Here is a 26,486-nt window from a genome sequence, read left to right as displayed (position 1 = left end):
CAGACTTCAAGGATACAGTAAAACTATAACATTAATTGTAATTTCAACTGTTGCTTACCCTGTATCAATCAGAGTAATTCATTCCAGTTATGACACTCAAACCACACTAAAAATCACTAACAGTGTGAATTTGTAAGAACTATTTTGCTGTGGTAGCATTAATGGTTTAGGCAGAAAAAACCGAAAGTCAATGGTATGTTTCAACACAAAAGCCATCTGAGCCTTTACTATAGAAGTAATAAGGCATTTATTATTTCAAGAGCCCTGCATTCACAATATCCCCTTTTTCAAAGAAAACATCCCTTCCTTCCCATTTTTTAATGAGGCTAACTTGTAGTATGTTACCACTGTGAGACTTCTGGATGTGTTCAGAACAAGATAATAATAGTAAGCCACAGATGAATGATGTGTAATAAAAATCAATAAACCTTATAACTATTCACTAAGGGAACTGATTTTATGCCTATAAAAATAAAACAATTATAGCAATATTAATGGCAGATTCATCATAGTAATATAAAAGTCCAGTGTGCTTGTCTGTTGGGAATCTTTAATTCATCCTTCTGTATTAAGTATTCACAAGGTAGAAGAAACGGAACCAACTTCAAGAACAACCTTTAACTTGCAGTAATTCACCCTGTCAAAAAAAAAAACCAACAAACACAAAATAAAAACAACCAGTAAAACTTTAAAAACCAGTTTTGACAATCAATGTAACATGATATGCAGAAAAGAAAAAGAGCTAAAGCCTCAAAAACCTGACCAGTAAATTTGATTTTTTTTCATATAATGATTAGTGATTTCATGTTATTGTGTACTGTGTTAACTGCATTGTAACAATACAGGTGGTATAGCCACAGAAAATATTTATCTTATGGTAATGCAGGTCAGACACAGCAAAGGATTTTTTTTTTTTTTAATTGACAGGTCCTCTGTTTTTAGGCATCTATTAATTTTTGGATGGAAGGGCAATACAGATATAATAGGAAAAAAATTGCCTATAAATTATAGCATACAGAGCTGCTTTAAAACAGGTATTAGAGACTTCAGTTCCACTAATACCATCCAAAGTGTTAACATGGGCCTTTTTTGAGCCTATCAAGGTCAACAGAAAAAGGTCCATCTGCCATCTGGCTTGGACCCTGCATTGACCGCTGGGAGAGAAAAAATGGCACAGGCCCAGCAGGAGCACGACTAGGACCTGTGTCATTGCTGCACCCTCTGCTATCTACACTTATGGCACATCCTTCAGAGTGGCTCAAGAACACCTAGAAATAAAAAAAAAAAAATTTAAAAAATTCAAAGTTTTTCATTATTCTGATTGCCAAATTATTTAAAGCAAGTAAAAAAATTGAAAGCATTTGATATAGGTTTTACATAAAATAAACTAGGTTACAGCATAAAACAAGTAAACAGGTAATGGCATTAAAGTCTCTCCTAAATTTGAGTAATTGTAAACATTAAAAACAAAGACTGCAGGACTATTCAAGTAATAGAACAATCACAGATGTCTTCTCATATGCAGGCTATTAGGTTATCTGCCATTCAAGATTATCAAAAAAGACATTTCATTATTCACAGATGCTCATTATCTCCATTTAAAATCTATACATTATATACAACACAGTTTTTGTGGTACTAGAATCCCCATGCCTTCCAAAGGTATATTTTTCACAATACACAATTACAATGAAACAGTGAATACAGTAACATTTTACACTGATGCATCTCAATAGGAACCATCAAATAGACATCTACATTGTACCAAAGTGTCATCAAAGTTAGCCTCTCTGAGAGCTTGTGGGAAATACCAGAAGGGTATGCAAGGTTCAGGCACACTGATACATAACATTATTTATTTACAATTGGAAAGGAAAAAAGAGAGAAGAAAAAGAATAGGAAGAAGAAGAGAAAAGAAACTAACAGCCTTTTGCGGTTAACGCCTTCTAAACATGACAAATACATATCTCCATTTAGTGTGTGGTTCGCAACTTAGCAGCAGACCCTGTGTGCGAGCCTCGGTACTGATACAAAAAAAGTAAAGAATATATATATTTTTATATATATATGTATATATATATATATACGCATATATATATATAAAAACAGAAGTCTAATTACAGCAACATTTGTTACTCTGTGATAAAATCTGCAATTTACAAAAATGAAATGACTGGTTTTTGCCTGCCATTAAGGCATTTCAAATTAACACCATGGAACTGATGTCTGTAATAAAGCGCTTCCTCATGTGATCTAGTCACATGACAATGTTCATCCCCAAATTCATCATTCTCTGAAAAGAGAAAAGAAGAAGGTTTTAGTAAGCAGCATCCTTTCCTCACACTTTTTTTCCCTGCACCTTGAATGCATCATGAAATGAAATCTGTACAAGTATTCTCAAACCCAAGAAAAAAAGACAGCAAGCCCTGTCCTCATCCCTCCCCTGACAGGAACAACATCCTGAGAAGTAACCTGTTCCAGGATTTTTCTTCTGAGTTCTGATACCCTATCATCCATCTGCTCTTCCAGGGCTACAAACCTTTCTTACTCAAATAATTCTAGCTAAATGTTGCTTGTTTCAGCATCAACTTTCAGACAGACACACGGAAGATGGAACTTCACGGTTCTATTTGATACATTAAACGCTGAGTCTTAACATGGCAGCGGTGAATGAAACCCTAGTGTTAAAAGATGCTTTGGAATTTTCACTTGATAAGGGAACATCATAGTGCCAAAGTTTTCCTCTTGACAACCTAGTAAACAACTGAGAGGCTTTCAGGCATGTAATGACATGCCTGACATGGGTATACAACTTCATGTATGGCATTAAGTTGAATACCAGTGTGTGGCATGTATGACATGGGTGTGCAATTTAAATACAAAATCATCTCTCATGGGCTCCCAAACAAACCTCTCTAAAAGCAAGATCAGCAAGCCAGGCAGACTTGCAGAATAGACAAAATCCTAAATTTTTCTGGTCATGCATTATGCCAACTGAACTGAACTGAACAATTTTAAACTCATTTTATTAAAAATTTGGATCTCATAAATTATATTTAATAATCTCTTGTTTTATCTTAATACCAATCCTTAAAACACACTCTATGGAAAATCTCTGAAGACTTGCTCTTAATGACCTATGTTACAATTAAAGAACACAACTAAGGACAAAATGTTATTCTAAGGAGAACAAAACTGCAAGTAACCCAGAGTACCAAGTTTTTTCTCAACCTTAAAAACTGTGTCATACAAGGAAATGCACACCAGCAGGTTAAAAAAAAAAAAATCTGTGATTTGCTTTCTCCTCTCTATGTTACAATATTTAATTTGTTGGCCATTTACCTTCTTTGTGCAGGAAACATACCAGATGCAGATGCCTGTGCAGCCACCTGCTGAGTGGCAACAAGGGCAGCAGAGGTTAATCCTGCAAGAAAGAAGAAACAAAGGAATACTGATGAATATACCTTTCTGTAATAAACTGAATTGTCTTTGATACATATTCTACAAGAAATTACAGCATTTCTACTAACTGCATTCTTGTCCAAATACTGCACTGCATGATACTAAATGGTTTTTATGAGAGTTCATGAATAGGAAGCTCAGTAGAAATAATAGGTATCAGGAAACAAGAAGAATCAAAAGTCACAGTGAATTACAGAAACAACATGCTAGCTTCTCAGGATACAATACTTCCATAATAACTTACCATTTTTACAGTTTTGCTACTGAACAAGCATAATGCATCCCAAAAGGCATATAGAATCACTGAATCACACTGAGAAATGTCGAGACTTTTACACAGGAAAAATAAGTGCTGTGGTACCAAGTCAATGTAAAGAAGAAATGTCATTTAGCCACCAATTGTGGTAGCGCATACTTTGCTGCATGGGAGGAAGCCTCCTTTTAATTCAGCTAGAGTCCACGGTTAGAGAAAAAACATTCAAAGATCAGTATAAAACCTAGGGAGAATAAATTGTATCTTGCTATACTTTGTGCACGGCATTTGCCAAAATACAAAGAGTCCCCTTTCAAACAGTCAAATTATAACAAGCACAAACCCTTGTGACTGCAATGCCTTATACATAAAATATGTTCAGTATAAAAAGCTTTTGTTTTTGCTACACTTCCTCCATTGCTTACACAACCCTAATTATACAAAAAGGAGGTTGTTTGGTTTGGATATTTTACTGCCTTTCAGCCAGTAAATGTCATTTTGCAGGAGGAATCCAAACATTCATGTGGATGACAGCCTAACTGGTACATCTTTAATAATGCTCTGACACCCAGTTTGGGAAACAAAACTTGGTATTTCTCAGACATGAAGCTATTAACTTATTGCTAGTACATGCTGTGGATTTTCAAGCCTCCTTCCTGAACGTAAAGCACTTCTGTTCTAACAGTGGGCTGTCTATTCAAAATGCTTAATGTAGGCACAATTTCCAGTATCAAGGCAACAATTCCATAAGGCAAGCAAATCCCACCCATTGACAATTTTCTGCTCACCTTGAAATGGGTCATACTGTCCAGGTATAAGAGGGTAACCCATTCCAACATGTGTATGGTGGTGGGTATGGAGATGCCGCTGGCTGAAAGGAGAATGGCGGTCTCGCTCCCTTTCTGCTTCCCGCTCGCGTTCAGCTGGTGATTTTTCCACAGGCTAGTAACAGAAAGTGAAAGAAAAGTGATGTGAGAACTTTAAAAGGGATGAAATCACAACAAAACTATGTGCCACTACCTGTCAAAAACTTTTTGAATACAAATTATGTAGCTCACTTTTTCAGAAGAAATATCTCTACCAGATTATTTGCATTTGATTCTAATCTCAAGCTAATCTTTCTGGATAATGGAAGATTTCCCAATGCACAAAGACTTTGAGGCAACACACTACATCTTGAAGACACCATGGTGACTTCTAGTTTTGCACTCTCTGAAGCTCGCCTGGCTTGCCAATGCCTAAACAACCTAGGTAAGCTGCTGAAAATGCTCAACCTTCTAAAGCTTTCTGGGAATCTGAATAACAGAAAAATCTCTTAGAAAACAGAATGAGAGCCAGTGACTTGCTCACAGCTAAAACCAGCAACAACAAATCTGAAAGTAAAATAACAGTATTTGTTCCAACTTTGTAAAAATTGTTTATAAATCTTCAGAAATGGGGGCTGGTAATCAGCTGCTTAGGTGTGGATTCTTGGCAAATACAAGGAGGGGTTATTATCAAAATCCATAGCCCAACCTCTCATTTCATTATGTTGCCAAACAGGAGGTTCCTGTCTAACTGCAAAAATCTGTGCACCAGGAGGCATCTCTGAATCTGTATTTCTATATGAGTCTAGTCAAGACAGGAAACCTCAGCACAGAACTGTCTTAGATGTGTTACATCCAGTTTATGCCACAGAAGTATTCTGACTATAAACTGCTTTTATTGTAAGCAGTACTATAAGAAGAACCGTGCACTCATAGCTTGATGATAGCAGATTGTGTGCTTCCCACAATTATGTTCCTCCTCTCCCCCCCACTGTATGTGACACTCTCCAGTAAGAACAGACAAAGCCTTACAACAGGTGACTTGCTGCGATACTGGTTGGCATGCTGCTGGAGCAAATCCAGTGCTTTGGACTCAGTGGTTGATTTTGCATTGATGCTTGGGCTGGTATTGACCTTCTCTGCCTCTTCTCTCCCTGACATCTTCCCATAAACTGGATAATGAAATCCTGGAGAGAGATAGGCCCCTGCAGATAAACAATAAATACCACATCAAGTTACTGTTTTTACATTTTGATTATATCAGGGTAGGAAGAGAGAATATCAGAACTGACAATTACGTCAAAAGTAGATCACGTGACTACCAAATGGCATGACTGCTCTTCAATTTCATCATCTAATTTACCCTGATGAATGGCAGTTATAAAGAGGGTTGAGTTGATAATCATTTCAGACATTTATGGGTCCTCTTTAAGTAAAAGGAATAGTAACTATAATAGTTCTGACAGTAAGTGCTTAGAATATTTTTATAGGCAATAAACTATCTGTCAGTCTAACAGCAACAGTAGACTGTCAAATGTTGAGCAACTTGAGAGTTCTCAAGATGAACATCTTGTATTAAACCAGTTTGATCTACAGAACGTTCCCCAGTGGAAGCACAAGCAAATACAACGTCACCTGTGAAGCTTCTAATTTAGCCTAGCTACTAACAGAAATATTAAAATGCAGGCTTTACTGAACCTGAGGATGCAAAAACTAGTGCGCAAGGCGGGTTTTGGAATACATACCAGGATAGCTGTGCATTAGGACAGGAGAGACTGCGCGATAGGCTGGATGGTTGGGATCATACATCTGTGGATACGGATAAGCATGCAAGTACTGGATGTATGACTGATGCTGACTCATTGGTGAGGAAACTGCTACTCTAGCACCCCGAGAGTCCTTCCAATTAACAGGAGTCTTTTGATCATCATTTTTTATCTTGCTCTCATCCACTGATTGAGAATCAGAACGCTTGACCTCTTTGGGCTCCTCTTTAATGCTTGCTAATGAGACAGGAAGGTTAGGCGGGGAACTTTCCTTGTTAGGTGTTTTTCTAGGGCTGTCTTCTTTTAACTTTTTCTCATGATCAAGTTCTTCTGGTTTTTGCTGATCAAGGTATTTGGGCTGATAAACATAATGATGCCATGTTCGTGAATCTGGATCCTAATAAAAAGGAGAAAAAAATTGTTCTGAACTTAGAAATAGAACTAAGTTTGTTATTGATATTTCCCATGTTTCAGTTAATGTATTTTTAATAACTGTTTTAATACCATATCCTCATTACATAGAGGAGAGGTTTATTGCCACAGAGTGCCTCAAGCTCAAAGTCAAACCAATATGCCCATGAAGGAGCAAGAATCTATTATCAAAATTTAATTCAATTGCTTTATCTTATATCCTTCTTCATGCCTTTAACTAGTTTAATCATGAAATACATGTGCAAAGTAATGAAGTTCTGAGACCATGTTATTCATAAAACATTTTAATTAAAGCCTACAGAGAGACTTTTCCCATTAGAGAGCAAAAAGTATCTGTGAACCACAAAATTAGAGCTGGTTAATGATATGCCAGGCTACTTAGAATACCTGGAACAATGAACATGAAAAGCTGATCTAGCTGGCAAGATTCTAATGCTGCCTCCAGTATTACAAACATCCAGAAATGAGAGGAAGTCAAATATTAAAGCAAACTTTTTCAGCTGACAATCTTGTTTTAAATTTGTAAAGTTACAGTTGGGCAAATATTTATTGGATCAGGATTGCATGGTTTAAAGAACATGTACTAGGCACTGTAAATGCTTTTTAAAATAATGTATTACACAGACCAGTTTATAAACATGTTACAGAACTAGAGAGGGGAGTTCTTCACAACACCACACCAAATCAGTATGAGAAGTAACAGGAAGATTTCTTTTTCTAATACAGGATATGCAAGAGTTAATTGTCAACATTTTCTTCAACTGACAGACATTTATGGCACATGCCACAGAAATATAAGCATGCAACTAAATGCTTGGACAGACTGGTTCAAATACTTGAATCAGCAGAAATCTTCTCCTACTTAGGGCTGTACCATCCCACTTCCTTTAGAGCTCTCTACTCCCACTCCCCTGATCCCACTGTACCTTGAAAGACAGTCTGTAAGGGTGAAGTCTGGGATGTACCAAACACCAGAACATAAAAGCATCAAGCATTAAGGCTCTAGTTCAGAGCACGGAGACAGTTGCTTTGCCTCAAATGAAGGCAATGTGCCATCTACGAGGACCAGCATGAAGCCACTGGATAAAATTCTGGTCCCACTGAAGTCAATGGCAAAACTATCACTGACTTCAATGAAGAGAGGATTTAATCCATTGTGTAGGTCTGTAGGGGCTTGAGGTTGGTTGACAAGAGAAGGGGAACTTAACTGCTTCAGAAAGGTCACCTTGGGTTAAGATAAAGAGCTGTGCTTTAAGCCAACTCTTCAAAGAAGCAGCTCACCCATCTTTAGTAAATGCCGTCATTTAACAAAAAAAAGAAATGCTTCAAACTGTGTATCAAATGTAGTTTAAGTCCTCTCACAATGAAAGCTGCTTATTTTGCTTGAAGTTTCTCATTTCTGAACTAAACAAACTGCTTAGAATTTACATCTAAAAGAGAAATCTAATTCTATTTTATTCATGCATATAATTTAAAATAGTCTGTTCAGATCTTAAGCCTGTGCTCTGTCACCACCTAATTAGACTTTTTAATTTTTTTTTTTTCTTTTCAAACAGCTCAACTGGAAGGTTTATTGGTTTATTCACAGACTAAGTACAATCCAGCATGAAAAAATTATGGTGGACCTTGTTTGGCTGCAGAGATAGAAGAACGTAGCAGAATCGGAAAGAAAATCTCACAACCTAAAAGATGAAACCAAGACACTCTTGTTCCATTTCCTGTGATCTCACCTGTTTAAATCTTGTGGTTGGATCTACTCCTGTTTGCTTCATTGAGTCCATAACAGATTTCATCTCCACAGCCTCCTTTATAAGCTGGTGGTTTTCCATTTGTTTGGCTTTGAAAGTGTCAGACTGAAGCTGCTGCTGGTGTTTGGAAAGGATCTGTGATTTGCTTGTCTCCTCACCTTTGTTAGGAACTGAGGACCCTATTTTAGTGTTATTTTTGCTGGACTCTGGAGTTGAAGGAGCCTTTGAAATAGTGGCAGATGGAATATTCTTCTGCTTGTTGTCATCCTTCCCAGTCTCTTTCAAGGGGGGGTCATTCTTCCTTTCACAGTCCCTCCCATTTTGTGCCATTTTCTGTTCTGCTAGTCTCTGGTCCTCATAGTATTTTTCATACTGCTGCCTGTAAGCAGGGTTGGAGGTCATTAAGGACTTTTGGTCCATATAGAGCCCATAGGCATACTGTCCATAATAAAGTGACTGAGCAAGTGCAGGGTGTCTTTGAGTTATTACTGACTGATGTTGCGGTTGCAAATTAGAGGAAGTGCTTTCACTTTTCTTGGCATCTGAATATTCTGCCTTCTCTTTCTTTTCAGCCTCTTCCTCAGCCTCTTTTTTAATCTTCAGCCCCTGTGGGGTACCGCTGTTCCCAGCTGCTGGGGCACTGACCTGTCCAGAGTGCAAGTAACTTGGGGAATAGTAAGGATCGTAGCCATGGTAATAGGGAGAATGAGACTCTTTTGCTTGAGCTGATTGTGCTGTGGTTGAAGAATGTCCTTTTACAACACCATCTTTATTAGAAATAATATCTGATGGAGAGCTGGCCTTTGACCTCATGCCCTCTGACCTGCTGTCAGAGCCACCATCATCAGCTGCATCAGAAATATCTGAGTAAGCAGGGCTGTTGGTTTTAGTGGCTGTGCTGTCTGCACCATTCTGTGTCAACACATGCAGTGGGGCCATGGCAGATTGTCCATTCACCAAAGTGCTGCATTCCATCCTGGAGGCACTCCCTATAGAAGGGCTGGGCGCATTGTCTGTGAATGTGTAAACTTTATCAGCTTCAGCCTTAATACTTGCCATCCTGCTCTCTTGAGATTCTGACAGTCCATTAGCTAGCACTTCATTCTTGTTGAGATGGTCCTTTAAAAAATGTCCAGATAAGTCTTTTCCAGACCCTTTTGAATCCTCCAGCTTCCCCAGCTTAGAATCCATCTTAGGGCTGCCCATCTCTTTGCTTTCTTTGTCCTTCAGCTTGCGCTTCTCCTTTTTCTTTTTGTCTTTAAGTGATGTGAGAGCTGGGTTTACAGTGCTTGGCTCTCCCATAATTGTGGGCTTTGGTTGAATGGGTTTCAGTGGAGGGCTCTTTGGTGTAGCCTGAACAATAGTAGTTGTTAGAGAGGGCAGTCCTGGTATTGTCCCTGTAGTGGTGGTTGTAAAGGCTGTAGTAGGTATAGCTATTAACTGGGGAGGAGTTGGTGCTGGTGCTGGGGCAATGGGTCTGGCTGTTTTCAGCTTGGAAAGGTTTTTATCCATTTTACAATTATTCGATTTCTTGCCTTTATCACCCAAATTCTTCTTGTCAATTAACCCTTCAGCCTCCAATTTTGGCATTTCAGTTTGCAAATTGCCATCTGCTACTGAGCAATTATCCAGTGTGGCTGCCATGTTAGAAATTACTGGAAGGGTGTTCAATTCACTGTTCAGACCCTTCTTTTTGCCAGAATTCTTGCCAGTTTTGGAACTGATAACTGAGCCAGGGCCATTGCTGGTTAGTTCCCTCTTTCCCTTGGGAGTCCCTGGGGTAGCAATGGAAGAAGGAGATGTTGGTGCTTTTAGTGGATCGAAGCCTGGCAAATTTGTGCTTTGCTCACTGCATTCAAGTGCCACATTACTCAGTGCTTCCTCACAGTCTGAAATTTTGTCTTCACTGTCAGGCTCAAACTCCAGTTTGTTTTCTGGGTCTAAGTGTGCATGAGCCTGATGGTAACGTAATCCATTAATGTGCTTGTACTTCTTGTTGCAGTTGGGGTGAGGACAGTCAATCAGCACTGGGGAAGAGCAGCCTTGGTCCAAAAAAGTAGTCTCGGGTTTCCCCTGTGGGGTGGTGGGAGTGCTTCTAGAGTTAGTACGGATGCGTTTTCCAGACTTACTGTCCTCTGAACTGGAGTTCAAATCCAGCTCCATAGGAGGCTTAGTTTTCCTCTTATTTGTGGACAAGGGGCTGGCTTTGACTTCATCCATGGTGCAGTTTGGGGGTGTTCTGCGCCCACTTGAGTTAAGGCTGCCCCTCCTCCCCTTCCCATTGGCACCGCCTCGATTTTTATTCTGAAGTCCTCTGGACTCTGCAAAACTCGCATCATTCCCAGGTACAGCCACAGCTGCAGCGGATCTTGCCCGCTTTCCCCTGCCCCGTCCTCCACGCATTTCCAGGTCACTTGTTGGTGATTCACAAAACCTGTACAAACAATAGATTTAATCAGCAGGAGCCTGAATTGAAAAAATAAAAGCCACCACCATGTCCCTTAAGAGAAAATTCACACATGGTAAAGGAAAGATGTCCTTCTGACAAATAGAATGCTACAGTATCAAAGGCAAAGTCATTAAAAAAGGACAAAAATGGTAAGGACGTATCCACCTGATTAGAATAATGGAGTGAAAAATCTTTCTAACTTAAAGAAATGCATTTTGAAATTAACTGCTCTCTGACTGAATCCCATGTATTTCCCCTTCCCTGTCAAAAATACAAAAGTAAAATAAAGAAGAGCTCCCACCCCACGTTTCACTCTGGAAGAGAGAACTACACATTTCACTTGTGCATGTTTTCAATTATAACCAGCTGTGCTTTATTAATCTCTGCACAGTCTCTTGCCTGCATCGAGGGGTTAAAATACAGCAGATTAAAAAACAGACTCAGAATGTTTGCCTACCTAGGAGGGGCCCAGTCATGCTTTGTGCAGTCCAGTAGTGTTCCCACGTAAGTCTTGTTCCTCCATGTAACATTTACTACCAGGACACCTGTCAGTGAGTGAAAAATAAAGTATTATCATATGTTAGAACAATAATTGGGATAGGCTTTTTGTTTTGCTCTTTTATTTTTATTTCTTTTTCTTTTTCCCTGTCCGTCCCTCACAAAGTAAGATGTTTACTCTCATTTGCTTTCAAACATTCTGGTCTATATTCTTCCTCTTTTCTGGTTTCAGTGACCTTAAGTTAAAACCGACAGGAAAGACTGCAAATGACAAAGAACAAGAATGTGTGCACGCATGTGTGTGTGTGTGTGTGTAAGACAGCTTGCCTGTGTGACGGTGTGTGTGTAATCAAGATACAGCTGACAGAAGGAAATGGGTTTTGCCATGTCCTGCTGTAAAACAGCAACACTCACCTCTTAATTTTGCTATTATTGCACATAATTGCTTTCACTTGGCAGCCAGCCAGCATAAACTAAGCACCAGTTACAGTGTTTAAATCAGAAGGTGACTGAGAAGAATAATCTGCTTTGCTTTGAACAATATGATAATGATGCTTCTATTTACTTGAAATTACTCATATCCAAACACATAAACATATACAACGTATGCACTGCAAATTTTGTTCAGCAGATATAGCTCGAAAAAATTTATTATTTGCCTTGCTTTTGCTTCTGTGGAAAGTGAGAGACTAGATACAAAACTTTAACCATACCACAGCGAAGGTCTAGTAATTGCAATATATATTTATATAGGAAGAGGAATCCTTAAAAAACCTACTGTAATTTAATTACTTTTCCACTTATGACCTGTATTAAATGCAGGTTTGCCTGCCTAAAGCAGAATTCTAATTTTGTTTTATTTGAATTATCCTTGTAAAATTTGTGAATGATAAGGTTATTGTAAGTAACAAGAAAATAAATGTGGGGCATGTCATTCAAACATTTTAAGGTTGCTCTTAAACACTTCAATTTATCATCATGTTTATGGACTAGCCAGCATAATGACCTCTTTAATTCATTAGCTGCCACAGATACAGAGAAGGTAGTATTATTGAAACAGACATCTCTTCTCATTAGAACACACTGAAATAAGAAATACATTTCATCTAACAAAGAAAGGCACAATACAGAATGTTCCCAATTTATGAGAGCCGTGAAGACACCAACTCTCAGCTGACAGCCTTGTTTTCCCTCTACACTTCCCTTATTCTATCTGCAGTGTCTCTGTAATAGATATGATTATGGCATTGTGCCAGAATGTTTCCAGCTCATCTTTTTGCTTTGTCTTACCAGTGCAATTTCTAATTTTGCACTAAAACCATCCCTCTCTGCTGCACTGAGGTGAAGTTAACACACAAGCACCAGCTTATTTCCTTAGGGATCTTTTAGCAGCAAGGAAGTCTTTTAAATGTTGTAAGCAGAGGTACCAGGGAAGAAGGGATTTCCTTGAAAATTCTCTATCACAGATTTGAAATTTATCCCCCATATGGTTTTTCACTGCAATTAGAAAACTGGAATTTTGCACACTGGACTGAACTGATCTGAAGCATGAAAGACAAACTGCACTTCCAGCCAGTGTCAGTCAAGTCCTAGAGGAACCACGGTGAAGATGTTTAAGGAGAGACTTGATGCGACACTTGATCCCATGGTCTACTTGACAGGGTGGTGTTGGGTCATAGGTTGGACCTAATGAGGATCTCCAATGTCCTTCCCAATCTAACTGATTTTGTGATTCTGTGATCAGGGCTAAAATGCCATGCTGTATTTTTATGACCTATGCAAACTAGGCAGCCTGCAAAGACACCAAGGCTACTTTATGCTGCCCCTTGCCTAGGCATGGAGGCAGCCAGGAGGTGCTGGGGTCCAGGGAGGCGGAGGAAGAGGAGAACAACCTGGTACATCCCAGAGGAAATATCTGTTGGTGGAAATGGGTTTCTTACAATGAGCAACTCTATGTTCCCACTTGCCATTCACAGCCTAGAGAAAAGAAATTGTAAACATGTTTCTCTGGTAGCCTTGATGCCTTTCTTCCACTATAACAGCTTGTCATCTGTGACTCTGTAAGGCTCTAAGTGAAAATCATTAGTATTTTCCACTGGTAAATTGCATTATGGCATGTAGCCCATCTATCTGCAAGCAGCACAGCTGATTCCTCCAGCTCACATACCAGCATTTGTCCAGTCTCCTAAAAGTACCAAGCAAAGAGAGTTCTCTGATAGCTCATGGAGTAATATGCAGTACTGAAGAACTATCTTTGTCATTTATTCTTCCCCACCTATTTCACTTTTATACTTTTTTTAAAAAAAAATTATTACTTTGTGGGGATTTTTGGAGTTTGGATTTTTTTTTTTTTGAGGGGGGATGGTTTGTTTGGTTTGTTTTGGGTTTTTTGTGGGGATGTGTTAATAAGGCTTTATTCTCACCTATATCTCCATCTTCCTTGACAATTGTAATCTTGTCTATCTCTATGTGCACTTCATTCATTTATTTCTGTACCAAACCTAGGTATAGTTTGTTACCTATTGACAGAAAAGAGGGCAAGCATAGAATAGTGAAAATAATAAAAGCCCCTGAAATCAATACATATTTCAATAATTCCAAAAAGACATTTAAATGACCTTCCAGCGCAAGAAAGTCAGTATTTCAAAAGCAAACACAAGTAAGTTCCTCCCGTAAATCTGCTACATATAGAATCTCATTGAATTTGTTATTAGGCCTTGCAAAGGTCCTGTGCAAGTAGGGGAGAATATTAATCTCCATGCTGTGTTAGCTGTGGCAAGGAATACATTTCCTTTCCATAATGGACAGCACATTGCTCAGCCACATGTAAGACTCCACAGAACTGGCAGGGAAGATAACTCATTTACTCTTTTAAGATTATCACAGAAATGGGTGAGGAGAATATAAGTAACCTTACCTATAAGTAAGGTAGGACTTATCTAGGGAAATGTGTGACTGGGAGAGGCTTATTAGGCCAAACCACCAGAAGATGAAAATGGAGATGACTGAGTTGGTAATCCACACATTATACTTGATGCAGTGCTGAAGAGAACAGATTATTCTTCTAAATCAGGGTGTACTGTTTGTCCTGGCATAGCGTTCAAAGTCAAACCAAGAATCTCTGCTAAGCATGTGTTCTAGTTTGAAAGCAAAACCAGTGAGAGACTCCAAGTCAGAAATACATTTTATTGGGCAAAGGGAAAAAAGACAAAAATACACGCAATGATACAAAAGGAAGACCACTACAAAAGTCAGAATACAACCTGACACCCCTCTGGCCAGCGTGCTGGTAGCAGTCCAAATTGGAGTGGCTGCAGTCCTCTTGGGATGGCAGATGTGGTGGCTGTGTCTTCTCAGAAACCTGTGGAAAGACTGCCTCTCTGTCTAGAAATCCCCGGTTTTATCCAGGTGGGAATGCCTAGCTCCTCCCCCTTGGGCGGAGCATCTCACAATGGGCTGATGTTATTCTGAGTCATGAGGTGTGTCCTTAATCACCTGTTAAACAGAACTGGCTCCGGGAGAGTGTTATCTCTGAGTCATGTGGCAAGACATTGATGGGCCTATTAACAGGAGATAAGGAAAACTGCCCAGAGGCAACTGCTACTCGGATGGTAATAGGAAACTTCTTGGTGCTCCAATCTTGGACATTATCCACCCCTTTTCCTATTTCCATCTGCATCATGATGAAACCTTACACATAGTTCTCACTTAAGACTAAGTTTCCCTGTGGTACACAACGGGTTTGCCCATCCTTCTGCATTACCCACCAAGTATAACCGGGTCCTTGAGCAAAAACAATCCCACGGATGGGTTTGTCTTTACCTGGGGTGGGATTAATCCAAACAGTCTTTCCTAAAATACCTTTCATATGTACCACAGGGACTTTATCTCCATCCACTGTATGCAAGGGTTCAGACTGGGCAGGACCAGCTTGATTGATGGACCTTTGGGTGTTGACCATCCAGGTAGCTTTTGCCAAGTTCAATTCCCAATTCCTGAAAGTTCCCCCACTGAGTGCCTTCAGGGTGGTCTTAAGCAGTCCATTGTATTGTTCAACTTTCCCGGCAGCTGGTGCATGATAGGGAATATGATATATCCACTCAATCCCATGTTCTCTGGCCCAGGTGTTGATAAGGCTGTTCTTGAAATGTGTTCCTTTGTCCGACTCAATTCTCTCAGGGGTGCTGTGTATCCACAAGACCTGCTTTTCTAGGCCTAAGATGATGTTCCAGACAGTGGCATGAGGCACAGGGTAGGTTTCCAACCATCCTGTGTTTTTTTCCACCATGGTTAGTACATAGCGCTTGCCTTGGTGGGTTTGGGGAAGCATGATATAGTCAATTTGCCAGGCTTCCCCATACTTGTATTTCAACCATCGCCCACCGTACCACAGAGGCTTCATCCACTTGGTCTGTTTGATTGCAGCACAGGTCTCTCCGTCGTGTATGACCTGTGAGATATTGTCCATAGTAAGGTCCACCCCTCGGTCATGGGTCCATTGGTATGTTGCGTCTCTCCCCTGATGACCAGAAGCATCATGGGCCCAACGAGCTAGGAATAATTCTCCCTTATGCTGCCAATCTAGGTCTACTTGTGATATTTTCACCTTGGCAGCTCGGTCTACCTGTTCGTTGTGATGCTCTTCAGTAGCCCGACTCTTGGGTATGTGTGCATCCACGTGTCGAATCTTCACGGTCAGCTTCTCTACTCAGGTGGCAACGTCCTGCCAGATCTTGGTGGCCCAGATGGGTTTCCCTCTATGCTGCCAGTTGGCCTTTTTCCAGCGACTCAGCCATCCCCACAGAGCATTAGCTATCATCCATGAGTCGGTGTAGAGATGGAGCCTCAGCCACTTCTCTCACTCAGCAATATCTAAAGCCAGCTGGACGGCTTTAAGCTCTGCAAGCTGACTTGATCCACCTTGTCCCTCAGTAGCTTGTGTCACTTGTCGTGTGGGGCTCCACACTGCAGCTTTCCATTTCCGGCTAGTGCCTATGATTCGGCAGGACCCATCCATAAAAAGGGCATATTGTCTTTCAGTTTCTGGTAGCTCATTATATGGTGGGGCCTCCTCGGCACATGCCACCTGCTCTTCCTCTTCAGAAGATAATCCAAAAGTCTCCCCCTCAGGCCAGTTTGTTATAATTTCCAGAATCCCATGGTGATTCGGATTTCCAGTATGGCCGTGATGAGGGCAATCCATTTACTCCATGTGGTGTCTGTGGCATGATGTGTGGAAGGAACCTTTCCTTTAAACATCCACCCCAGCACTGGTAGTCGGGGTGCCAGAAGCAGCTGCGTTTCAGTGCCAATCACTTCTGAGGCAGCTTGAACTCCTTCATAGGCAGCCAAGATTTCCTTCTCTGTGGGAGTGTAGCTTGCTTCAGAGCCTTTGTAACTCCGGCTCCAGAATCCCAGTGGTCGATCCTGAGTCTCCCCAGGCACCTTCTGCCAAAGGCTCCAGGACAGACCATGGTTCCCGGCTGCAGAGTAGAGCATGTTCTTTACCTCTGGTCCCATCCTGACTGGGCCAAGGGCTACCGCATGAGCAATTTCCTGCTTGATCTGGGTGAAGGCTTGTTGCTGTTCGGGGCCCCAGTGGAAATCACTCTTCTTGCAGATGACCAGGTAGAGAGGGCTCACAATCTGGCTGTACTCAGGAATGTGCATCCTCCAAAAGCCTATGGCACCTAGGAAAGCTTGTGTCTCCTTCTTGTTGGTAGGTGGAGACACAGCAGTGATCTTGTTGATTACTTCTGTTGGGATCTGACAACGTCCATCTTGCCACTTGACTCCTAGAAACTGAATTTCTTGAGCTGGTCCCTTAACCTTGCTTTGCTTAATGGCAATACCAGCTTTCAGCAGAATCTGGATAATTTTTTCTCCTTTTTCGAAGACTTCCCCTGCTGTGCTCCCCCAAACAATGATGTCATCAATACACTGTAGATGTTTGGGAGCCTCGTTCTTTTCCAGTGCAGCCTGGATCAATCCATGGCAGATGGTGGGACTGTGCTTCCATCCCTGGGGCAGTTGGTTCCAGGTGTCCTGCACTCCCTTCCAGGTGAAGGCAAACTGAGGTCTGCATTCCGCTGACAAAGGAATGGAGAAGAAGGCGTTCGCAATATTGATGGTCGCATACCACTTTGCTGCCTTGGACTCTAGCTCGTACTGAAGCTCCAACATATCTGGCAGGGCAGCACTCAGTGGTGGTGTAACCTCATTCAGGCCGCGGTAATCCACTGTCAGTCTCCATTCCCCACTGGACTTGCGCACTGGCCATATAGGCCATATAAGGCTGTTGAAAGGGCCTTGCTGACCACCCCTTGGCTCTCCAGTTTACAAATCATCACATGGATAGGGATCACAGAGTCTCTGCTGGTACGATATTGCTGACGGTGTACTGTTGCTGTGGCAATTGGTACCTGTTGTTCCTCAACTCTCAGCAGTCCCACAGCAGAAGGGTCATCTGAGAGACCAGGCAAGGTATTCAGTTTCCGGATGTCTTCGGTCTCTATAGCAGCTATTCCGAAAGCCCAGCAATGTCCTTTTGGGTCTTTGAAATATCCATTTATGAGATAGTCTATGCCAAGGATGCATGGGGCCTCTGGGCCAGTCACAATGGGGTGTTTCTGCCACCCGTTCCCAGTTAAACTCACTTCAGCCTCTAATACAGTAAGCTGCTGGGATCCTCCTGTTACCCCAGAAATAGAAATGGATTCTTCTCCTACATATCTTGATGGCATCAGGGTACATTGGGCACCGGTGTCAACCAAAGGTGTATATTTTTGTGGGTCAGATGTGCCAAGCCATTGAATCCACAGGGTCCAATAGATCCGATCGTCCCTGTCCTCTACCTGGCTAGAGGCAGGGCCCCTCTATTCATGGTCATGGTACACGTTGCTCTCTTCCTTTAAATAGGTTCTTGAGGTTCCTTCAAGAGGATCAGTTATAACATCATTCCTGTATTGTCTGGAATTCTGTCTGTGAGAGACTGGAGCAGCATTGACTCCAGATGAGCTTTTTGTGTTAGGTGTTCTTTTTAGTTCACGTATTCGGGCTGCTAAGGAGGAGGTGGGTTTTCCATCCCACTTCCTCATGTCTTCTCCATTCTCCTGAAGAAAAAACCAGAGGTTTCCTCATGGAGTGTATCCTCTCTCCTTGGCTTGGGAACACCAGTTCCTAATGGCAGAGACTCTTGTTGGTTCTGGTGAAATATGGTAGCCTTCTTCCTTAAGTTCCTTTTTTAGTTTCTTATGACTCTCTTCAATCAAGTCACGGACTTGCTCAGCCAACCTTGTTTCCACGGACAAGACATGGGTACGAAATGGGGCGGTGACAGTATCCTCATAAATTCTTAATTTATTGGCTAAGTCGCCCACCCTGTCCTCGCCTTCCCTCCACTGCAGTGTTGCCAGGTAACAGGAATACCTTTCTGGTCCAAGCCGTGCAAATCTCAACCACATGTGCGATGTGCACTGGACACAATCTGGACTCTTAGGAAATCTCTTGTCTTCTGAGAAAATTATCTACAACACAGACAACTCCCTCAGGCATCGGATACTTTGTTCCATGGTGTTCCATTTTCCTTGGTGCACCTGGAGGTCTTCTTTACAAAGGTATCTGTCCCTCACACTTGGGAGCAGTCGCCGCCAGAAGCTGAGAGTTTCTTGGGTTCTCCCGATCACCTGGTGATCCAGGTGCCGGGACAGTGATCCCAGTTGCCTGGCCTCACTTCCATCCAGAATGGTGTCATTGGCTGCAGCATCCCAGATGCGGAGAAGCCAGGTGAGGATGGACTCATTTGTCTGGCGGGTGAATTCTCTCCGCAGGTCACGTAGCTCACCCAGGGATAGAGACCAAGTGATGATTCTGGCTCTGTCTCTTCCGCTGGGTGTGAGGGTCCTGCAGCATCCTCGTCTGTCACTATGAGGACTGATTTGCTCCTTGATTTCTTCTTATGAATGGGGGCAACTACTGTTGATTCAGGCTGCTCTGGCTTGGTGATGGTTTGTGTGGAAATGCTGATGGTACTTTTGGTTCTTTCCTCCTCTGTGCCGGTCTGTGTAGACATAGACACTCTTGTTTTGCTTTTGGTTTCCTTCTCTGTGATAGTCTACATAGACATGAACACTGTTGTTTTGCTTTTGGTTCCTTCCTCCTCTGTGACAGTCTGTGTTGACATGGATGCTGTTGTGGCATTCTGTACGGACACGGACACTGCTGCTTTGCTCCTTGTTTCCTCTTCCTCAAGAAGACGTTGCATCACACTATGTATGTTTTGCTGCACCACACTATGTATGTTTTGCTGCATCACACCATGTAGTGTTTTGTTTCTAAGCATGTTGCAGACTGTGCCAAGAAGACAAAGCAGAACTAACAAAACTAACAACAACCTTATGCTGTCCTTGGCATCCAGAGGGAACTTAACATTTTCAAAAACTGCTGTGTCAAGCCTGAAAGGCTGGAAAAAAAATCAATCCTCACCCCTCCCCCCAGGGGCTGGGTGTGGCTTCCGAGGCCCCAAACGTAGCAGCCTAGATTAGGACAAGCAAACAGAATTGAGTATGTATTACAAATCATGTTCATTGCCTCAGAGGTTATAATGCAATAGACATAATAGATTAATAAAGCAATTCTCATACCATACCCTGGTCTACACATGCGCATTATAATTGCCAGATAATTCCCCACATCTGGGAAAATATAGAGAGCTAGGTATAAGACCCAAAAGAGCATGTTAAGCATCATAGTGAATAAGTACCCTCTACAATATAATTCTGACTTCTCTCAGTACCTTCTTGCCCCACGTTGGGTGCCAAAAATATGTTCTAGTTTGAAAGCAAAACCAGTGAGAGACTCCAAGTCAGAAATACATTTTATTGGGCAAAGGGAAAAAAGACAAAAATACACGCAATGATACAAAAGGAAGACCACTACAAAAGTCAGAATACAACCTGACACCCCTCTGGCCAGCGTGCTGGTAGCAGTCCAAATTGGAGTGGCTGCAGTCCTCTTGGGATGGCAGATGTGGTGGCTGTGTCTTCTCAGAAACCTGTGGAAAGACTGCCTCTCTGTCTAGAAATCCCCGGTTTTATCCAGGTGGGAATGCCTAGCTCCTCCCCCTTGGGCGGAGCATCTCACAATGGGCTGATGTTATTCTGAGTCATGAGGTGTGTCCTTAATCACCTGTTAAACAGAACTGGCTCCTGGAGAGTGTTATCTCTGAGTCATGTGGCAAGACATTGATGGGCCTATTAACAGGAGATAAGGAAAACTGCCCAGAGGCAACTGCTACTCGGATGGTAATAGGAAACTTCTTGGTGCTCCAATCTTGGACAGCCTGCCAGAGGCAATGCTAGAGCAGTGTCTAGCTCACTCCCAGTATCACCTCTGAGTACACTGCCATGGACTCAGGGATGCATTAGCACTTCTCTGGGTCATTCCAGCTCCTCTCTGTGCACGTGTGTGCCCACGTAGCCCCTCCATCTTGTGAAGGAACACATCACACACAGGATCAAACCTCTCGGGGTCTGTGGTAAATCATAAGAAGTTCCTGGAATGAGACTTCCTATTACATCAGACTACATATAATGTAATTTATTTAACATTGCCTGAACAAGAGAGAAAATGCAAAGACAGTCTGAGGAATCCACAGGTTTCATATTGTCTGAAACAAGAGGTGCATTTTCACCTTAAAAAAAGCCCAAGAGGCTAAACTTTTTAAAATACCCATTACTGAAGAATGGGGAAAACAAATCAGGTGCTTGTAACAAAACGTAACTGAGGGTATTTGGACGCTCTAAGATTCTATTTCAGGAGGAAACTTAGCCAAAATATCTAATTCTGTTCTTGTGAGGTTGGATCAAACAACAGAGAATATTATACTAAACACAAATGCTTCTTTGAGCAACTAAGGGTATCATCTTAAAGAGTTTGACCAATTACCAGTGCATAGTTCACAAGAATTGGATGTTGTAGAGAAAAACTTATCTCCCCAAATTGCAGACATAAATTTCTTGGTTTAATTTGGTTGATCATTCAATTTTCAAACTAAATTACTATATATATTTATTTTATAAATATATATAGTAATATACTTTATATACTATATATATATATATATATATATATATATATATATATATATATATTACTATTACTGAAATTAGCAGTATTTTCTGAAGTCTTCAGTGTCATATGTCCTACATTAAAGCAAAAAAAGAATATGAAAATTAAAAGTTCTGAAGTTACCACCCATGCTACTCTTTGTCATTAAAGAGTAGACACAGTAAGCAGACGATGTTTTATGTGTGGGAATGGTGTTATAATGCAAGCAAATTGGGTAATATTACCCAGAAGTTTTACAGTTCACCTACTGTAGTTTTTCTGCCAAAATCCATTATTAGCCAAGGCACGATCATATGCAAAAGTATTAATGTATGACAATGATACACCCAGGATGTCATCTGGTGCTCACCACTGTCAATAGAAGCTCGTCCTTTAACATCAAAGACTGTCAGCCTTTTAGGAACAAGACAAGATTCTGTATTTTGCTGTTTTCCTTCACAGTATGTGTACCATTATGAGCTCTTTTTCGTTACTTGTCATAATAATAACCACAATGTTAATGGCAAAAAATTTTTAGGCAGGAAAAACTAACGCATGACTATGGGAGCACCAAACATACGCACTACTGATAGGTAACATACACAAAAACTCTGACAATTTGTATGTTAACTTTATTATGGAATGAAATGTCACGTGTCACAAAAGTAGTATGTCAAAAAATAATTTCATAAACCTGCAGCAAAACCCTCACTTTTTATGACTTCTGTGGATATGATGTAGCTCTTCTTCCCCTGTCCTGTCTTCCTCCTTTTCAGTGAGTGCATAACAAAGGCCAGAACCAAAATTTGCTGTTTACTATTAACTATTTCTCACAGAATGAAATATGTCGTCACAAGCTGGAAATTAAGTAACTAGTAACTAAACCTGTTGCTAAGAAATGCAGATGTGCTATTTTGACATAAAACATCACAATCAAAGGCATTTTCAGTACCAAGTAAGGGTAATGTTCATATGGATTTCTCTGGCACTGCACATTTAGCAGACACATCTACACTCTTGCAGACCTTCCTTCATTTAAAGACAAAAAAAAAAACCTCTTAAGTGCTTAGTTTAAAACAAATACTAATTTCTTTGCTTTCTTGACTCTGTTTTCTGCAATGATCATAAACCAAGAATGTTTATGTTTGTATTCAAAACTTTGAAAATGAGATCATGTGGTGAGGAATCAAATTATCACATCAATACCTTAAATGCAGACCCCATATTTTAACAATACTGGCTTTTGAAAACAAATGTTCAAATTCCAATACAAGTAGATGCAATTAATCAGTTTGGAAAGCCCGACTTAATTTTTACAGCATAGGCTGTTTTTGTGTTCAGATAACAGAAAATGATATAAAATCCTGGTTTAGTGCAAACTGATTATTTCAACAGGGAACTCAGCAGACCAGTTATCTGAGAGGGTAAGGCTTCATTTTTGCAAAAAGAGCTGCTCCCTTGCTCTTAGTAGAGAATCTGCCCAAAAGTGTTTTTAAAATTCTGGAGAAACCAGATATGCAAAAAGTCTTTCTGAACACTTCTGTAACTGATTTGTTGAAGAATATTTAAATGATTGTTCAAAACTAGGGATGATTTGTCTACTCTTCAGTCATCAGAAGTCATGTACCTTTGAAAAGTCATGTATATTTTAAAAGTTACATAAGCCACTTAGCCTTAAACATAAGGGGAATCCTCTGTGGTCAAAATTCCAAAATTAACAGTTCTGCCTACTACCATTACTATCCCGAGGATCATTTTTAAACAATTTTTCCTGATGCCAAAGGAAAATCTCTAAGGCGTACTACACTTTCCAGAATTTTTTTAGTAAGATTATTTCTTTAAAAGGTTAATATGATAAATTCTTGTAGCAAAAATCTCTGTGGCATAGTAGCTCTTCAAGGTTGAGATGCAAACTCTGGTATACAGAAGTGTCACATCATTACTCATTACTGTTTATAAGTATTACTTGTAACTCTACAGCATAATCAATTCCTTGTATCTTTATAATTAATGAATCCACAAATATGTTTGCAAGTCAAATTTTATTTGCCTCTTGTCCCTGCCATGCCAAGCACAGATATGCGTGAGATAGTCAAACCATGGCATATCTGTCATCAATGACTACACCACCACCATCAATTACACATGTTTTATTCCACATCTGGCACTGCAATTCTATTTGGTCCCATATGTGTCTATTTGACATCAATCTCTAACAATAGCTAAAATATATGAAATTCAAAAAGTTTCAAGATGAAGATCTATATTTCCTAGGATTATCTCAAGCTTTTTTGTTGCCACTGAGCTTTTTTTTGCCACTGGTTTAGTAAAAGCAGTACAACTCATTTGCCTCACAAACACCATATCTGCCACATCATCATCAATCCCACATCCACATATACAACTGCAATTCATCCTGGCATAAAAAATACAGAACAATTTTTATATTAGACTTGCAATACAAATGGATTATACCTCCCTGATTGATTCCATTCAGAAAGTAATCTAAAATTAACAGTTAACACTCTACCTATGAAGCCACATCTTATAAACTGAATGCTGATCTAGGACACATAGAGTTTACTTACTACTTTAATCACACCCACTGTCTAGCATGGCACAAGAATTTAACTACATCTGCAGCAGGTGCACATGTACCAGGCATCAACATCAGCCAGCCTGAGACTCTAATGATTGTCAGGCAGCCTGAAAATGCGAGACTGGAGGGTTTGCTTTTTCTGTTTTGGTTTGCTGGTGGGATTTTTGGGCTTTTTTTTTTCTTTTTTTTTCCAAGAGCCCTATTGCAGCAGAGAATGTTTGAAAAGTCACTAACCACATCCTGTAATCAGACCATCTGGAATACAGATCTCCTGGGCACTAGACTTTATCTGAACAAATACTGTACAGCAATGAAGATGAGAAGATTGGATAGCATCAAGGCAAAGAAGCATAATGAAATACTGCTGGTGTAGTCATAAACCACTGAGGCACTTAGCTGTGGTGTTAATTCTGCATTCTGTACTTTATGAAAGCATAGCAAGTTTAAAGGTTAGAGGGCTGAGAGGCTAAACCCTGCTATTTTAGTTAATGTTGCTCTGCTGGTGGTTAAAGCTGTGCTACAAACGACAGTAGTTTCTGCAGCAGCCTAACAGAGTAAGAACACATCTATGTGATTTCCAGTAAGTTCTGAGTAATGACAACCTACATTTCATGGATATACTTTGAATGCCATACCCTTTAGTTTCTTTTCTTTATGAAGTAATTGGTAAAATAAAGGTAATATTGAAACTAGGAATTACCACCTTAGTATAAAAATAGCTGTTTTATAGAACCTATTCCCTGGATTTGCATTACATACTCCCATTTGCAGTCAAAAAAGAAGCAGCAATTATACTCCAAGAGGAGTAGCTCTTGGAAACAGAGCTGGGCCACCAAGCAGACAACTTTTTAATCCGCCTGTAATAGATTTTCTTAATCTAGAAGTTTATCTCAGTGCATATAAAATAATAAACACTGCCATAGCTGAAGAAATCCTGTTTCCCCATGAGCCCATGTGCTTAATACACAAAAGAACACAAGCTACTTCCATCACTGTCATGTCTCCCACATCCTTTGCTCTGAAGCCTCATGGGCTGAACTGATTTGGGGAAAGCATTGAACTTCTTGGAAAACTAGACTCTAGCTTATTCTCCACCATCTATTTCTTTCTCATGAAGACAGCTGGTCAATATTCAGTTGAACAGTCAGCTAAAAGAAGCTCTGGTTTAATTTATTTTTCCTGCCCCCGTAGCAATATTACTCTTTTCCAGCTTTAGTATAAAAAAACCCCCAGCATGTTAGGAAGACATATAGCTGAGGTTAGCTGAAATGACAGTTTCTCTGGACGAGGCTGTGACTGAAATTCTGAGGGCAGGTTGGTTCTGGAAGACAGGACAGCATCTAATCTAACAGCTCATGTCCCTTATTAGTTATAGTGATACCTTACATTTTTTTCAGTGCATATATTTCTTCTAAATCTGGTCTGGCTAACAAATAACCAGTGACCAAGATCTAAATACAAATTGAAATCCAAAAGAAATATGGAGGGTCCTAATCCAATATAAGGCTAAATTTCACACTTATTAAAAGACCAATAAAAGTCTCAATGAAAACTGGGTAATACCCCAGAAATTACATCAGACTGGGTCCCAAATGGCTTGTTGATTTATCAACAACTAAGCAGTTCTACTAAAATATGAGCTACTTAGAGTGGTGATTTTGAAAACTATGAAGCCGCAGCAACCCACATAATTTTCTCCTGCCAGATTTTTATCAAAGTGATTAGAATTTGGCAGGATTAGGAAAACTTTTGGATAAAGTGCTGTTACACGTCTTGAATGTCAGACCACATGACTGCATTGCTTACAAGAAAATGTGCAATTAATGTTATTATAAATTAACCATAGGCTTCTGACCTCTGGAGTACAACTAAAGAGCTAGTTTTTGTGCAGCCCTTACCTTTTCTTTGGCCAGAGTAACTGAACAACTTCACCGTTTCGCTGCAGCTTGAGAATAAAACTGTAGTCTCGCTTAATTTCAGCTGATACTAAAAATGCAATTTGAAAATCATTTAACCTGTGTGTTCTGAAGAAAACTGTATCTGTTTCAGAAATAAAGTATTCTGTTTCTAGCTGATTTTTTTTCTTTTTTTACTTCAGTAATCATAACTGTGATTCGCATAGCCTGACACTGAAAAGTGTCACAGTCTCAATTTTAGAAGAAGGAAATGCTGTTCTGTAATCCCCTGAGCTTCCCACTCACTTCTCAAGGAGTGTTATTTCAGCTCCTATGTTGCTGGCCTGTTGAACACATGGACACTTCTGACTTCCTGTAGAGCAAAAGAAAAAGAAGCCCCACAATCCCTTTGCTCTTACTCCAGGACCATGTGTCAATTGAGATAAGCAACAGAATACAGGGCTTTTCAAC

General features: G+C 40.4%; 1 protein-coding gene across 5 annotated transcripts in view; it reads right to left on the bottom strand.

Moving 5' to 3' along the window:
• Window positions 1–223: 223 nt before the first annotated feature.
• The window catches only part of ZNF608 (zinc finger protein 608), a 94,331-nt gene continuing 68,068 nt past the window's right edge, over window positions 224–26,486 (bottom strand). For 3 of the 5 annotated variants that reach the window (XM_072922748.1, XM_030257744.4, XM_030257742.4), the window contains exons 4-10: window positions 11,374–11,461; window positions 8,450–10,901; window positions 6,267–6,684; window positions 5,554–5,726; window positions 4,504–4,657; window positions 3,365–3,424; window positions 224–2,293 (exon numbers count right to left, since the gene is read on the bottom strand). In XM_072922748.1, coding sequence (XP_072778849.1) covers window positions 2,157–2,293; window positions 3,365–3,424; window positions 4,504–4,657; window positions 5,554–5,726; window positions 6,267–6,684; window positions 8,450–10,901; window positions 11,374–11,461 — 3,482 coding nt within the window. In that variant the 3' untranslated portion in view covers window positions 224–2,156. Of the gene's footprint in view, window positions 2,294–3,338; window positions 3,425–4,503; window positions 4,658–5,553; window positions 5,727–6,266; window positions 6,685–8,449; window positions 10,902–11,373; window positions 11,462–26,486 lie in introns of those variants that run through there. The other 2 variants (XM_030257745.4, XM_030257746.4) reach the window with 2 other exon arrangements.

Source organism: Taeniopygia guttata, chromosome Z, assembly GCF_048771995.1.
Source record: "Taeniopygia guttata chromosome Z, bTaeGut7.mat, whole genome shotgun sequence".
Lineage (NCBI taxonomy): Eukaryota > Metazoa > Chordata > Aves > Passeriformes > Estrildidae > Taeniopygia > Taeniopygia guttata.
Note: the sequence above shows the minus strand (reverse complement) of the source record. Positions and strands in the feature narration are given on the sequence as shown.